The sequence below is a fragment of the Hylobates moloch genome, unplaced genomic scaffold, assembly GCF_009828535.3.
Source record: "Hylobates moloch isolate HMO894 unplaced genomic scaffold, HMol_V3 SCAFFOLD_22, whole genome shotgun sequence".
NCBI lineage: Eukaryota > Metazoa > Chordata > Mammalia > Primates > Hylobatidae > Hylobates > Hylobates moloch.
In genome coordinates, this window is record NW_026652297.1 from 41,657,982 (window position 1) to 41,674,138 (window position 16,157).

Genomic DNA, 16,157 nt, shown 5'->3' on the forward strand with positions numbered 1-16,157 from the left:
TTGAGGTAATTCCTTTGACATTTTAGCAGTTTACATCTTTGCCTTAGCCTTCATTTTTGGTTTGTGCAGTCTCAAGATCAGCCAGAAGAGTTTAGGAATATCTCAGGTTTTTTTTCCCCTGGGTGTATTTACAGCTCTGCACATGCACATGGTTTTATTTTTATTTAGTTTCCTACAGTGAATGTTTCAAAACCTTTTAATACCCTCTATAGAAGTCTGTTATTTTCTTTTGTTTTGTTTGAGACAGAGTCTTGCTTTGTCACCCAGGACAGCGTACAGTGGCACGATCTCAGCTCACTGCAGCCTCCACCTCCTGGGGTCAAGCAATTCTCCTGACTCAGCCTCTCAAGTAGCTGTTATTACAGGTGTGAGCCACCATGCCTAGCTACTTTTTGTTTTGTTTTGTTTTGTTTTGTTTTGTTTTTATTTTGGAGAGATGAGGTTTCGCCATGTTGCCCAGGTTAGTCTTGAACTACTGGCCTCTGGTGATCCACCTGCCTCAGCCTCCCAAAGTGCTGGGATTACAGGCATGAGCCACCACACCTGGCCCTCTCTATAGACTTCTAATTCTCCAGCTTTTTCTTTTGAAGATTTTTATGTGTCTTTTTTTTGCCACATTGTTAACTATAACTCAGATATTTGGAATTTTAAAAAATCACTGCTGATTATTTTTTTAAAATGCCTCAAGAAAAATTCCACTGAGAAAGTTCCCAGGCCAAATAAAGATAAGCCCTGTGAGTGTGCATTTCCAGGGAGCTGCTAGAAAGCTCAAATAGTAACATATTCTGTGAATAAGGATATTTAACAGCTTCAGATCTATTATTTTCTCTCCGGTGGCTGCTAGACTGCTTGTTTTCAGAGCTACTCTTATTGTAAGGTTTCTGATCTTGAAGGCTACTGTTGAACTAAAGATAGTGGAATGGGAATAGCACTTCTCAAAAATGCCATGAAGCTTATTGTTCTTACCAAGATCTCGCCATTTTTCTTAAATAAATACTCCTTGTATTGCTTCAAGTCCCTGGTTTATTTCCAGAACTCTGAAGATGTTGATTTTGATAAATTTTGTCAATATTCTCATTGCTTGTGTAGAATAGTGAATATTCAAAGGCCCTAACTCTGCCATTCTGGAAGAATCTCCCTTGTAGTTACTTTTTATAGTTATTTTTCATCTTCGTATTAAACTTGTGATGGTCCCTTAAGCTGGTTTAAGACCATCTCTTTGCAGCAACGCCTTTCTTCATCTCTAACTTGACACTTTTAATCTGCAAGCCAAAAATCCAAAAATGTTAGCAATATAGATAATTCATGAAAAAATTTTCCATTAACAATTGCCACTATTTGTGATATCTTTGGTCTATGCAAATGCTATTTTAAAATGGTGTCAGGCTGCTTTCTAGATTAGAAGTCAAAATCCACTTCACTACCTGTTTTTATATGATTTGCCGTACAAAAGCATTGTGTTTAATTTGCAATGAAAGTATAGCTGTGGTAAAAGACTACAATATATGTTGATATTACCAAACTTGGCACTTATCACAATATTCTCAATTCATGGTAAAGCCATGGTTAGAAAAATTATAAAATTTTAAAAGAACATCTTAACACAGCAGAATTTGCAACCAAAGTTTGTTTCTGAGTGACTCACTTGTTAGCCAAGCAAGAGAAGTCATTTACGAATGGTGAGTCAATTAAATTGTGTTTGATTGCAGCAGACCAAAAAATGTATCCAGACAAAATAAAACTGCCTAGTACTATTAACCTTTCAGCAAAAATCATTGCTGGAAGAATTGAAGACATCAGAAGCAATATTAATATCACTTAAAAATGAGGAAAATAGTTGTGAGTGGTTTCCCTCAGCTTTTAATATGTTAATATATGTTACTGATACAGCTTAGTTATTGTTTATTCAAGGAGTCAATGCAGAGTTTGAAGTGCCTAAATGGCCTCTGTGAATAGTCTGCATGGCACAATTACCTGTGAAAATATATTCAAAGAAGTTGAGAAAATATTAATTCAGTATAATCTGAAGCGGAATCTGCTAAGATGTATTACAGCTGATACAAAAATACATGTGGACCAGAAACAGTCTTAGTTAGACAAATTTACAAAGTTCGTAAAATGTAAAATGCATAAAGAATATAGTCCTTATTGTGTTATTCATCAGAAAGTATTTTGTGAAGAATATATGAATTTATCATGAGTTATTGAACCAGAAGTGTCAATGGTGAATTTCATTAGCTCTCATGAACTTTGCCATTGTTAGTTCCATAAAGTTTTGTAAGAAATAAAATCTGAATATCCTAACTTACTCTACCACACTTCAGTTTAAGAACTTAACAATAGTAACTTTTTTTGTGATTTTTTTTTTTTTTTGAAACAGAGTCTCACTCTCTCACCCAGGCTGGAGTGCAGTGGCACAATCTCAGCTTACTGCAACCTCTGCCCCCCCAAGTTCAAGTGAGTCTTCTGCCTCAGACTTCCAAGTAGTTGGGATTACAAGCACTGACCACCACGCCCAGCTAATTTTTATATTTTTAGTAGAAATGGGGTTTCACCATGTTGGCCAGGCTGGTCTCAAACACCTGGCCTTAAGTAATCTGCCCACCTCAGCCTCCCAAAGTGCTGGGATTGCAAGCATGAGCCACTGTACCTGGCCTTTTGTGTTATTTTAAAAACCTGGATCAAGATTAAAATGTTTCTGAATAATAACTGTGCTGTCAACCACTATTTCCGAACACTAAAGGACTTCAAAACTTGTTATTCACTGCAGGTTTCATAGTCTCTATTAACAAATTTAAAATTGAAAGTCAAAGCAGAGCTAACATGTGAAACTTATACTATAATAATTACAATGACAATCATCAATCTTTGAATCACAACTAATGTCATTCTTCTTTATATACTTCCCATGCTGTCAAAAGTTAAAATAAAAAATGAGATTACTATTTCCACACAAATTTTCTGTAGATATATTTTCTGATCTCAGTTTCAGCATTGTCATTTTAGACCTTGATGCAAGTGCTAAAAAAATTCTATATTTCAAAGTTTACTTAACAATGCAATTGAGAAGTTTCTACCTGAACTTTTATTGCAAGTGATTAATCTGCAATATAATGACATGCTAAAAGGCACATATCAAAAGAAGAATCTAATAAAATTCTATAAATGCCTTCTAAGCAATAAATATGCTCAATTATTATAGAATCTTACGCTCTTGGAGCACTATTGGTATTTGATAGTACCTATCTGTGTGAAAAGACATTTCCAAAGATAAAATATGTTAAATTTTGTTGGTGTCAACATTAACATATGAACATTTGCAATTAATTTTGATTATAGAGAATATTAACTATGAATGCCAATTTTTAAAAATCCCTTAAAAATTATTTTTTCATTAGTAGACCTATAATTTAAGAAACTTAAATTACTAAACTATTATATTTTAAATATCATCAATGAATATTTATAAAAACTTATTTTCTTTTTGTTATGTAAGTACCTACGTGATACCGATTTAGCCTCTTGGCCTGAAGAGCTTAAAATATTTATATCTAGCCTTTTGCAAAATAAAATTTGTCAACTCTGTTCTAGATAGTTAAGATGAACGGTATGACATCACATGTCTGGAAACAATAGTTAAATATTAGATTTATGATAATTTGATGAAAGCAATAATTTTCATTCCAAACTATTAATAAATGTTTTGAGTTTAGGTTAATAGGTTGTTGGAAAATTGGGAAAAGTAGGAGTAAATAATACTTTTAAAGAGAAATTGACTCAATTATGTAATCTCAATTTTCCATGGAAACAAAAAGTAATAGTACAGCAGATAAAGGAATCAAAGAATAGAATGCAATAATCATTAAGACATCTAAAATTTGGTATGGTTACTGTTGGACTTTTACCCCTGGAACTCTGAGAAAGAAGGTCCGCTCCTTTGAGATGATCAAATAGAAGAGGTTGGAGGAAAATTTCAGAGAACATGCAGTTTATTTTCTTTTTCACACAGTAAAAAGAGCTTAGACATGATTGGGAATTTATTTCAATGGAGCTTTTGATATGAAAAAGAAATAGATTATAGGAAAACATTTTTTCTTGCAAAATAATCAAGAAACTGATCACCAGGAAGTGAGATATTATTTATATTTGTATTAAGATAGTTTCATACAGATGCCAATTTATTCTAGTCTATAAACGCCAAGGTTGATTACCTAAAAAACTTTCACAGTACACAATTTTGCATCTTCCATTTACTCCACAAGATCAGTAAAGAGAGAGATGCATGTGCTTCTGCCTGAATTATAACAAGTGGTGAACCATGGGGTGATTTTGTTCTTGCTATGGGACAATAGCCAAAAGAGTCCTAGTCAAAACTCACTCATCAGCATGCACAGTGGTTCCATTGTGCAGACATTTTGATTATACATAAGACAGAATTTTATTGCCAAAAGCTGTGTGTATGTGTATGTTTGGTGGTGATTTTTAAATTGTAGAACAATTCCCATAAAATTTATAGAATCATTTTCTCTCTCTCCCTCCCTCTCTGTATTGTAGAAAAATTCCCATAAAATTTATAGAATCATTCTCTCTCTCTCTCTCGCTCTGTTTGTCTTTTTCTCTCCCCCCATAAATGGCTGCAACTAAGTACAAAACATTTACAAGGAAATAAATGACTTCCACTGTTTCCCTCTGGAGCTTTAGAATAAGAAGTGGAACATCTAGATAGTTTCATGATGCAACAGGTCTTAGCTTCAAGGAATCCAAATATGAATGTCACCAAGAGTCACACATCAGGAAAGCTGAGGACTTAATGACCTTTAGAAACTCCATTTCAAATTAGAGGTGAACAGAGCAGGGTGAATATCCTCCTTCTTACCCCCTTTCATTTTCATTCACCTTTAATTTAAAAAACTAAAGCATAGGAAACATCTAAGCATGAGTGCCCCTGCCTTACTGAGGCTATCTCACCCTGCACTTCTTCTACGGCCCACTAAAAAACTCTGATGCTTATCTTTCACCCCTAGTCACAGCCCTACACTAATCACATCTTCTTGTTAAAAAACACCGTACATAACCTTTTCCCTCCCACAAGAGACTTCTAATTTTAACTTTTCATCTTTAATCAAGGCGTGCCTCCTTTTAAAAATAGCCATTGTGTAACACACAGACCGGGAGGACTCCATGTCGTGAGTGATCCCAAATGGCCTCCATCTCCATTATCTCCATTGCTTCTTGACAGGTCACTGGTACTAAGTAAAATGTTATAACACTCAGGATGCCTGTATTCACAGGCTTTCCTCCAGTGATGGCTTCCAGATGTGAGGAAATTTTTAAAGTTTGTGGTCCTCAACACATCACTGGGTTCTTCCAATGTTTTCAAAAATCCATAATCACCAGCACACTATGTTGACTCCATTTCAACATTCAGCCACAGGGATTTCAGAGAAACTAAGCAATATGGATAAGAAGACTTCACAAATAACTTCCTATTTCTAGAGAAAAGAATTAAAATATCCACATACCCTGCAATTATTTTAATTGCCTCTGCAGAGTTTGATACCTACCCCCTGTATCCCTCTCTCACATACATAAACACATGTGCACCTCACACCGGTAACATTTTGATGGGTGCTATTGTTTCCAGTCCCAATTCCTTTTGGGGGTTATTAATGTTAATAATTTTCCAGGCCAAGCCTCCCAACCCACTGCATAAGGAAAGCATTTATGTCATGTTGAACCCTGACCTGAACTCAATCCCATAAAACCTTGGGAAGTGGACCAATACAATGAAAAGGGAGGTAGTTTTCAGATATCTCATGCTCCAATTCCCCATCTCCATACCCCACCAAAAAGGAAAAAAAAAAAAAAAGTCTTGTGTCTGAAATTTGCATTTGTTTCAGTAATGCATTTTAGGATTGAAAGTGTCAGAGTAACTCACTTCATCGTTCAGTTCCTTGTCCAATACACAAAGAAAACTGTATGCCACAACTGTCTATGGGAGGGAAGTATTTTTTATTTAGATCAACTTCTACACTTACTATGCAAGTTGATATTTAGAAAGTGTTGGAAAGTGTGGGAAAGAGCACCTAAAACTACAACCTTATGCTGAAGAAAATTGACTGAAGAAATTGCTGTCATGAGGATTGAGACTTGCCCTGAGCCCCAGGCTCTTCTGCCGAGGGCACAGACTCTGGCTTTTATTAAAGGTACCTGCTGCTCTGGGTCATGTCTCATTTGTCCTAACGTTGTAGAAAATTCCAAATGCAATTTCCATGAAATATAAAGGGATTTAAATGAGGATTCACCTGCAGAATGGGTGAGAAAGAGGGAAATTGTCTTTTTGTCTTTCTCTTTTCATCTGGTAACAATTTATACTCAGAAATGCCTACATAAATTCACAGAAAAAGCTCTGCGGAAAAGCTGTCAGTTTTTACTCATCAGAAATAAAGCAAAGCTTAACAGAGAGAAGTTCAAATATGGGCTCAGATGTGGGTTTATCTAATAGAAACTCTATCCTAGTCTTGCCTCACCTGGGCTGGGGCCGCTCTGACCTTGGGTCTAACTTCTAAGCTAGAAGATAGAAAAAAAAATGACTTCGTGGAGATTTTAGATTGTAAACATTGAAAATAGAGGCCATGCGTTTGATAGAGCCCATCTGTAAAGCAGCGTTTAAAGGCAAACAGAACACTCTGCTCACAGCTGATCTGGTTTACCTTAGAACACAGTTTACATTCTCCTACGTAGACTGAAATAAGATTATACTGAATAGAATGATATCCTGAATTTTCATATACCTCCTTTTAAAAATACCATTTACAGATGTTCTTTAAATCATACCTATTATCTCTACTATTAAAGTTTATAATTTAATAATGACTTCATGAAGATTCTGTGTATGCAAAGAATCAGGAGAAACCAGGAAGCAGAGAGAGGTTGAAGAATACAGAGCCTGTTTATCTTAAAACATTCCAGGGCTATTGGCCACCTAGCCGTCTTCTCTGTCTTCTCTTCCATTAAACATCAGCAGAACTCATCAATAAACACAGAGGTGTAGAAAGTTTTCTGCACAACGTGGAAGGCTTTCTAGGCATGATATTTCAAGTGTTTTCTTCTTTCTTTCCTCCTCTTCCTCCCAGAGAGTTTTTCAAATTAGCACAAAGAAGTATCGCCATTTGGGCAACAGAGTGACCAGTTTTAGCCCTGAAAGTCTCCATGTCCTGGGAAACCCAAGCAAAGCAGAATGGCTGGTAGACAGTGGGTTTGTTTTCCTCTTCCCAAATGGTTTCCTAAGGTTTTCCCAGATGGCAACCAAGGGGGTTTGGTGCTTTGGAAGTAACCAGGTTGCTGTCAACGTATGTCACATCCCATGAGATTTCATGGCAGGTCTTTTTAAAATGTTACCCGGTAAAGGAGTAACAGCAAGGATTAACTGGCCAAGCTGGATGCAAGACACAGAGCCTGGTGCATGTTTCACTCCTCATGGAAAAGGAAGAAGTCACAGAGGCCTTTCTAACAGGGAGGGTGAATTATGTCCCCAGTTGCTTGGTCCTGAAAGTTTCTTGGCGCTCACAGGATCTCTTTTCAGCTTGCTCATACACAGGTTTCTGGGGAAATGAACTATATAAAATTATCAATTTTTTTAAACCTTAAATTTCCCTCCAAGGTAAAATAAAATGCCTCGTAATAAATAAACGGCAATGAGATGAAATCCAGAAAAATTAAGTCATAATGTGGCCATAAAGATTAGGCTCTGATTTTAATATTTGACTACAATATGTGTATAGGTGTGGGAGGGGGTATGTGAGTAGGATCAGGTGGGAAGCACTGATTATGTAACCTGCCCTTACATTCCCCAATTTTAGGTGATTTTTTTCCCCCATAATATACAGAAGTCATCAGAATTGACAATAAGTGAGTATTTCCAAGTCAGGTGTAAACTGAATAGCCTTGCTATATATTAAGTCATTGGAGAGAGGGCAGATGTAGCCTTTGATATACAAAAATCTCAGACCCATCAAAGGCATCCTGGGACACAGGATTTTTTTCTTGATTTTTGGTGAGAACTTGACTATTATGTTCAAGAGACAGTCACAATGGAGTTTTCAAAAGATTGAACCAAGAAAGCCACTCAAACTGCTGGACACACAAATGCTCTTCACTCTTTTTATCTATGCTAGAACTTTATGAAAGTTGTTATTTTTGTAAAACTCAAATCTTGCCCCAAAAATATATTGCTCTGCATCCAGGCCAGAAAACTCTGTCTTAAGAATTTACAAGCCATCTGTGGGGTTTTAAAGAAATTTCAACTAGAATGGTCATAAGCCAGGATTTCCTAACACAGCCGAAAATGAGGTCTACAAAAGACAAAAAAAGGAATTGTAGAGGCTTTTTGAACTTTCTAATAAATATTGCAAACAGTGGAAGATCTCATTTTTTGGCAGATCACCTTCAAGAATCATCTGAGTCAAATCTGTAAGTTGGAGAAAATAATGATGACAAATTTACATTCTTGGAATCCATGCCTCCTGACCTAGCACAGTGAAACCTAGTCCACCTTCTTAATAGAAGTTTTCTTACATGGTTTGTTCTCTCTCTCATCAGGTGCCACCACTGGCAACCAAAGGCACAGGGTTTATTTATTTTTTCCTTTAACTGATAGGATTTGTACAGGATAAGTTGCTAGGAACATGGGAGAATAGAAGTTCTATTCAGAATGGTCGCAGAAAACAGAGCTGCCTTTCCTTGCTGGAACACGTTCAAGTGACACGTTCTGCTCATGAGGCAACACGTTCTGCTCATGAGACACAGTCTTCATGCATATCAAAGCAACCCAAAGAAAAGCAGTCATCAGAAAGGAACGCTGATTTGTGTGCTGCTCTACACAGCCACAAGTGGATAGGCTGCGAAAACTGTTCTTATCCAGCAGCTTTCAAAGCTGAAAGCTGGAGATTGGACTCTGAGAACATTTCAAGGTTCATTGCTTCCTGGATGCTCCCAGACAGAAATACAACACGCTGTTGTTTGGGCAGTAAGAAGCAAGACTTGTGACCAGGGAACCAACCCCACCATTATCCCAAACACGTTCTGCTGAAGGCCACCCCATACAACTCCCACCACATTTCTTGACAGCCTCTCCTATATACAAAGACCCCTCCACCTTGGTCAGGCTTTGACAGGTCTTTTTTGACCTGAATGGTACCCCGTGGCTACCTTTTCCTCCTATAGCATAACCTTTATGTTCTATTCCTTGCTTCCACGTTCTAAGACTGCTAGTGCTGAACATTCTCATAGATGATTTATTAGTCTCTTTAGGAGAGTATGTTTCTGTGAGGATCATGACATTTGCAAAGCATATGGCAGAAGGGAGCTTTAGTTAAGGGATGGTGCTGTAAATTGCATTCGGTTTTGCTTTGGCAAGGACACCAGATGGATGCCTTTATGATGAAGTGGGTTTCCTCCAGCATTTTTTAAATATTGGTCTCCAACAGGTGTTTCCTTTAAGGCATATCTGTTTTTCATAACATTAGAATGAAGAAAAATGTTTTCTCTGACAGCTTGTATACATATATCACACTTTTATTATGATAAAAATGTACAGTGATTGATTCCCTATTCTGAGTCATGTTAAAATGTGCTTGGGAGAAGATCATCTTAAATTTGCCAAAAGGGCATTTAATTACCAGACCAAAGACACTTCATTTATCATGAGGGTGGAGAGGGTGGAGAAGGAGGGGAAGTAGAGAAAAGCTGAAGAAAGTGACCAGAAGGAAAGTAGCAGTAGCAGCTGTAGACTTGAGTGCTGAGGGCAGACAGCAGGGAACTACCTCCTAAAAGGTAACATAGCTATTTCCAAATTGTTCTCAAAGAGTCCCTGAAAGATAATCACTACTAACTTGGTCATGATATGTAAACACATGTTCTGAGGATCCTAGGGACAGTGTCTAGGAAGTGACTCATAGATAGAAAGAGGTTCTATGGATGAATAATATCATTCATCAATTCTCCAAATCCTGATGAAAATCAAGACCAGACTCAGGTATTAGCTGTGTTTGCTGGTGAGTCCTATTAACAAGCTTGGCATAAGGTTGCCATCAGGGTCCTGTCTGGTACAATTAAGAGAGCCTGTGGGGCTTTTGGAACTTGGTGTTGGAGCTTATGGCTTATAGATATTTAAATTGCCAAAAGACATGTTAATTTGAATGAACAGGGTAACCCATTTTGGTCAAGCTGACCTTGAAGCTTATATGTTACATCGTCTAGCTAGGCAAATGATTAGAATTCACTAAACCCACTAAGTTTATAGGTAGTTCTTAAGTGCAAGAGGATATTAAGGATTGCATCAAGACCTTGGCCAATCTTATTAGGAATTACCCTCTCTGACTTTCCAAACCTGTCTCTAGTATCACAGTCCCCCTACCCTGGCTTCTCCTTCTAGGTCCTCTCTGTCCTATTGCTTTAAGTTTGACACTTCAATCTAAGTTGGAGTAAGTTCTTCTGTCTGAAAAAAAAATAAGGTGTAAGATATCAATTTAGAAGCTAGCCTGCTTGAGGAAAGCAAAATTGCTTGTCATTATGTTGAGGTCTGAGTTTGGGGGCTAGGCATTGAATAATAAACTGTATTAATTCACAAGGAAACCCCCTAACCCTGCAGCATGAAGGGGAATAGATTGTATTTCTCCCAGGATGTAGAGTAAAATCGCATGGGAGAACACTGTTATCAGTTACATCTGAGATGAGCAGGACTGAATCTGTAATGTGACACACAGTACACTATATTCCAAAAGGCTGTAGGGGACAATAACAGATACTTTTCAATAAATAAATAAAATAAGTAAGTGTGTAAATAGTAAAAGCTTTTGTGGTCAGACAAGTTGTGAAACACTGGATTATACAATTTTTAAAGGATTTATATATTGCAGAAATCCTTTTATATGCTGTTGTCAGAAACTTTCACAGGCCAAAGTGCACTGTGACTATATTAGTTCATTCTCACACTGCTAATACTTGAGACTGAGTAATTTATAAAGGAAAGAGGTTTGGTTGACTCACAGTTTAGCATGGCTAGGGAGGCCTCAAGAAGCTTACCATCGTGGTGGAAGGGGAAGCAAAGAAGTCCTTCTTCACATGGTGGCAGGAAGGAGAAGTACAAAGTGAATTGGGGGGAAGCCCCTTATAAAACCATCAGATCTCCTGAGAACTCACTCACTATCATGAGACCAGCACGAGGGTAACCATCCCCATTATTCAATTACCTCCCACTGGGTCCCTCCCATGACACATGGGGATTATGGGAACTACTCTTCAAGATGAGATTTGGGCGGGGACACAGCCAGACCGTATCAGTGACTGTCAAAGAGGGGCCATTCCTCTCAAACTTTGGTTACTCCTAGTATGTCTCCAGTTACTAATATACCATGGAACATGTGTTTTGCAAAAGGAATTGGTGTTAGAATGAGATGGACTTACGCCCTGGTAACAGCTATGAAATCTCAGTGGCTGAGCACAAGAAAGGTTTATTTCTTGTTCACATTACATGTCCAGCACAGGCCAAGCAGGCCAGGGCACTCAGCTCAAGGTGCCCACTGGAGCAGCCAGGCTAGGAGAGACCCTGAGAACTTCACCTGAGAGCTTCTCACTGCCTGGCCCGTCTCTTCTCACATTTCAGTGGACAGAGCTAGTCACATGGCCCCACCTACCTATCCCTACACTCAGGAAGGAAAGCAGAACTGGATATGGTGAGGTTGGTAACCTCAACTTCAGCAGTCTATTCAAATGCCAGTTTTGCACTTTGTTAGCTCCTTGACTTTAATCCATAAAATAAGGGCGGGTAGTCTTTAAAGTTTCTGGCAGAGACAGAAATGCTCACTGAACATTTCAAGTTACTTCCCATGTTCCCCAGGCCTCTTCAAGTCAGCAGGATCCATGTGACTAATTCTGGCCAATGAGATGTGAGGAGAAATGAAGCAAGTCACCCTGGGCCAAGGCAGTTAGAGGCTTAGGCTTGGTTCTCCAGTTCCTTTCTCCTCTCCTGCCTGGTGACTGAGGAGGATGCATGTGCCAGATGTTGAGGCCATAAGATAGTAGAGCCTCTGTCCCCCAGGCTCCAGATGGCTGTGTGGAGGAGAGACACCTTTTCACCTGAGTAAAATATATAGTGTAGGTGAGAAGAAGTAAGCTGTGTTGTGTTAGGCCCTGGGGATGTTGAGGTGTTTCTGCAGTATAAGCCTAGATTTTTCCTGGCTGATATAGGTCTTTCTAATCCTCGATTTTCTGTAATTTGACAAGGCTTTTCTTATTCTCTCACAAGCAAATATGCATTCCTTAGGATGAGAGTGGGATTTTTCAAAAGAACATCCAGCCCTGTCAGGGATTGAATATATTATGAAACAAGTTTGTGTCTAACTTCAGTGTGGGGTGACCATGGGGATGACATTGCCAAGACTTAGATCAAGATCAGAGGAAAATCTAGGCAAATGCAGACCAGTGATGAAAGCTTTAAAGAATGCAAAAAGTATTTACTAAATCAGGATGTTTCAACAGAGACCCATTCGGAAAAATATATGGAAAGGAGACAGGAGGAAAATAGGCTAAGGAGAGAAATATCACCCATGATTGAATCTCTCACGGCTATTTAAATTCTATATTCAGGTGCCCAAAACACAGCTCATGATATCTGCCAATGGATAACAGTATCATACAGTATCAAAATTAAAAGCAGAAATAACTATCTTCAAGGTACATATAATCTAAGGCAAAAAAAAAAAAAAATCCTGATGTGGCTTTTGCCCAAAATGCTTAGTGTGTCTTCAGCTATGATACAGTCTGGGCTCTTTGTGCTCTTCAGACCTAAGACTTTATTCTAGAGTCTTACAGACCTGAGGTCATTCTACTTACGCTATTCTCCTCTTTGAGCTCAAGGCTCTGATGAGTTTTACATCTCGGCTTTGTTACAGAGGAGCTCCAAATAGTCTCAAACTAATTCTCAATTCTTCCTACTTAGGACTCTTCAACATGATGTAGAACAAGATTCTGACCAGCTTGATAGCAGTGGGATGTTTCACTGGTGCAAACCAACCTCTTTGGACAAGGTGACTCTGGTAGGTGATCTTGCATCATCAAATCTCAAATAAGATAAAGTATTTCTCAGGGTAAATGATGTTCTTGTTAGTCATAAGCACCTGTCACTTCTCTTTGTAAACTGTGAATTTGTCAAAAAAAGAAAAAAACCCCACATCCCTCACCAGCCATATGAATAATATGCAAAGTAACACACGAGGCGTTTGACAAAGCCAACATGAGCAATATGCTGGAATTTCAAACAATTATATGTCTTCAACTATTTCCTCTCTCCTTTGACAGTTTAGCTGACTCAGTTATTCAGAATAATGCTCTCCTGAAGTTTTGCTGTTTTCCTAGTAAATCTATTAATTTAAACACACCAGGGAAACCTACTGTTTACAAGGACTCTGCAGTCTTTTTTTTTTTTTTAAGTAAATAAGCATTTTTCTAATGTATTGGTTTTAAAATTTGGATTTTTCTGTAGTGGTTTTTCTTAAAGCTGGCTCTACTTAGATTTAACACATTAGCCACAAATATGCCTCCTAAACACTCCATCGAACCAGGGTGAATCTTTGTAGATATTACAGTCATGTCCTTGTCACTCTTCTCAAAGAGACAAACTAACTCAACTCACAGAAATGCCTGCAACTAAGATGGAAAACGTCTTGTATCCTAACCCAGGGTCTGGCACCTGCTTTCTAGATGCCCATCTACTGTAATTTTCTGGAGTTGGAAACTCAACTATAATCTTAGTGGTTTACCTTACAAGTAGTAGCTGATAAATTTAACTAATAAAAATGATTGCTTGCATGCTGTATGAACCCTATATATATTTTTTCATATATGACTAATTGATACTTGTATATATTTTCTTGCTTTCCAAAAGTAGTTTAGTTCACTTTTTTGATAGGTGCACACATGCATACATACACATCTTTGTGGCTCAGCGCCAGTGTCCTGACAGAATATATTTCAACTTTTGTAAAAGCATGATCCATCATTTGATCAGAAACACAAAACTGTCAGAGCTGTCATAGCAACTGGAAGACTATTAGGGTTGCTGAAACTCACCATTTTAGCAATTATGTCTTATTCTGAACTATACAAATAAACATCCGTTGAGCAGGAAGCCAAACATATTTTCAGTGGGAGACAAATCTTTAGAAAGGTCAGGAAGTTGGTTGCAGATTGAGACATTTGAGACCAAAGGATGGAAATAGCAGAAGTTTTATTAGATCATATTTATTAAGAATGCAGATAGGTTGCCATGATTGATATTTCCCTTATGATACTTGATATGGAATATAGTTCAGAATACCAACTGGGTCTTTTGTTAAGTTTAGGATGCCTTCTAGCTTTAAAATTGCTAAGGAATTTGAAATGTGTGCCCCTAGGAAAGAAATATCTGGATTGCAAAATTTGGGGTGTCTTTAAACTTGGTTTCATTTGCAAAAAGGTCAAGTAGAAATGATCAATTTAAGTTACTTTGAACAAATAGGACATCCTCTCCTTCCTCCAATAGCCACCATCTTTCTTAATCAGGAGACAGTTTTGTGCCACAGTTTCTTGGAGAAATTGCCTCTCTAGCTGTGCCCATTAATGCACTTGGCCATGTATCTTGTTTCTAATTGTTTAGTTCTACTCAGAAGAGCAATTGTTGGACTTTAGACATGTTACATTAAATACCGTTAGAGGCTTCATTATTCAATTTAAAACTAATCGGATTAGCTAGGGACAATTATTTAATAGATTTGGTTAAGATTCATATCACTCTAGGAAGGCTCTCCAGACAAGTAGCTTTAGTTCCCCTCGCAGGGGGATCTCTCTTGGAAGGAGGGTACAGTACAGTATTTCCCAGTATATGCTAATTTGGTAAACTTTAATTGTTGAAATGTCAGATGTTACTTATTTATCCTGTTAGACTTCATCAATGCCTGTTTCATAGAAGATTGCCATTTAACCCAGCAAAGGACTGGCATAAAGAAGAATGATATATCCATTTGAAGTATTCTTTGTGTGTCTAGGAATGCAGGGAATGCTCATGCTGAAAATTAAACTTACTCTGTACCAGCTTCTAAATGTCCTCCTTTGAAAATATAGAAATTCAATAACTTTTAGATTTGATTGATAGTTATTGAACAACTTTTAGTGAGTTAAGAAATAAACACTTTGAATATATTATGTCCTACAACAAAATTAACTCTTTGGTTTTTTTTTCCATTTTAAACACAAAGAAATTGAGAACCCGAAAAGTTAAGTAATTTGCTCAGTCATATAGCTAACAATAGAACCAAAATACAAAATCATGTCTTCTGACTCCAAGTCCAGGGTTCTTTCTGTCACATCCCAGTGCTATTAAGAGGAGATATTAGCCATACTCTGAAAGAAACCACACATAGGCTTACAATAAGTTTCCCACAGGAATATCATTCTTTAAAAGTTACATTTATTGTTTTTATGAGTCTCTATGACTGTGGGAGAAACCTAAATATATTCCATGAATATTCTTTTGTTTTCAATTTAGAGACACAGGGGCAATGTTAACAATTGGCAATGCTGATAGTAGTATGAGACATATTCAAATGTTTGAGATCAAATGAAATTTTTTTATTATACTTTAAGTTCTATGGTACATGTGCACAACATGCAGGTTTGTTACATATGTACATATGTGCCGTGTTGGTGTGCTGCACCCATTAACTTGTCATTTACATTAGGTATGTCTCCTAATGCTATCCGTCCCCCCTCCCCCCACCCCACGACATGGATGAAGCTGGAAACCATCATTCTGAGCAAACTATCACAAGGACAGAAAACCAAACACTGCATGTTCTCACTCATAGGTGGGAATTGAACAATGAGAACACTTGAACACAGGATGGGGAAATGAAATTTTTATAATATTTCTTTTTCTTGTATGCACTTTGTGTGATGAATTTCCTTGATGCAGGAGTCTATAGAATCAGTTCAGTATATTCAACTGAACCATATGAAATTGCCATTATTCAACCATTTTTGACCCATAAAAAGGTAAATTCATGTGGTTCAAACTAATGAATGAAAGCCCACTTAATACTGCAATATGTTATACAGCTTGC

General features: G+C 37.5%; 1 protein-coding gene across 2 annotated transcripts in view; it reads left to right on the forward strand.

The window, feature by feature from the left end:
- The window catches only part of KCNU1 (potassium calcium-activated channel subfamily U member 1), a 152,922-nt gene that overhangs the window by 109,573 nt on the left and 27,192 nt on the right, over positions 1 to 16,157 (forward strand). For both annotated transcript variants that reach the window (XM_058433499.1, XM_058433500.1), the window contains exon 20: positions 13,001 to 13,097. In XM_058433499.1, coding sequence (XP_058289482.1) covers positions 13,001 to 13,097 — 97 coding nt within the window. The remainder of the gene's footprint in view (positions 1 to 13,000; positions 13,098 to 16,157) is intronic.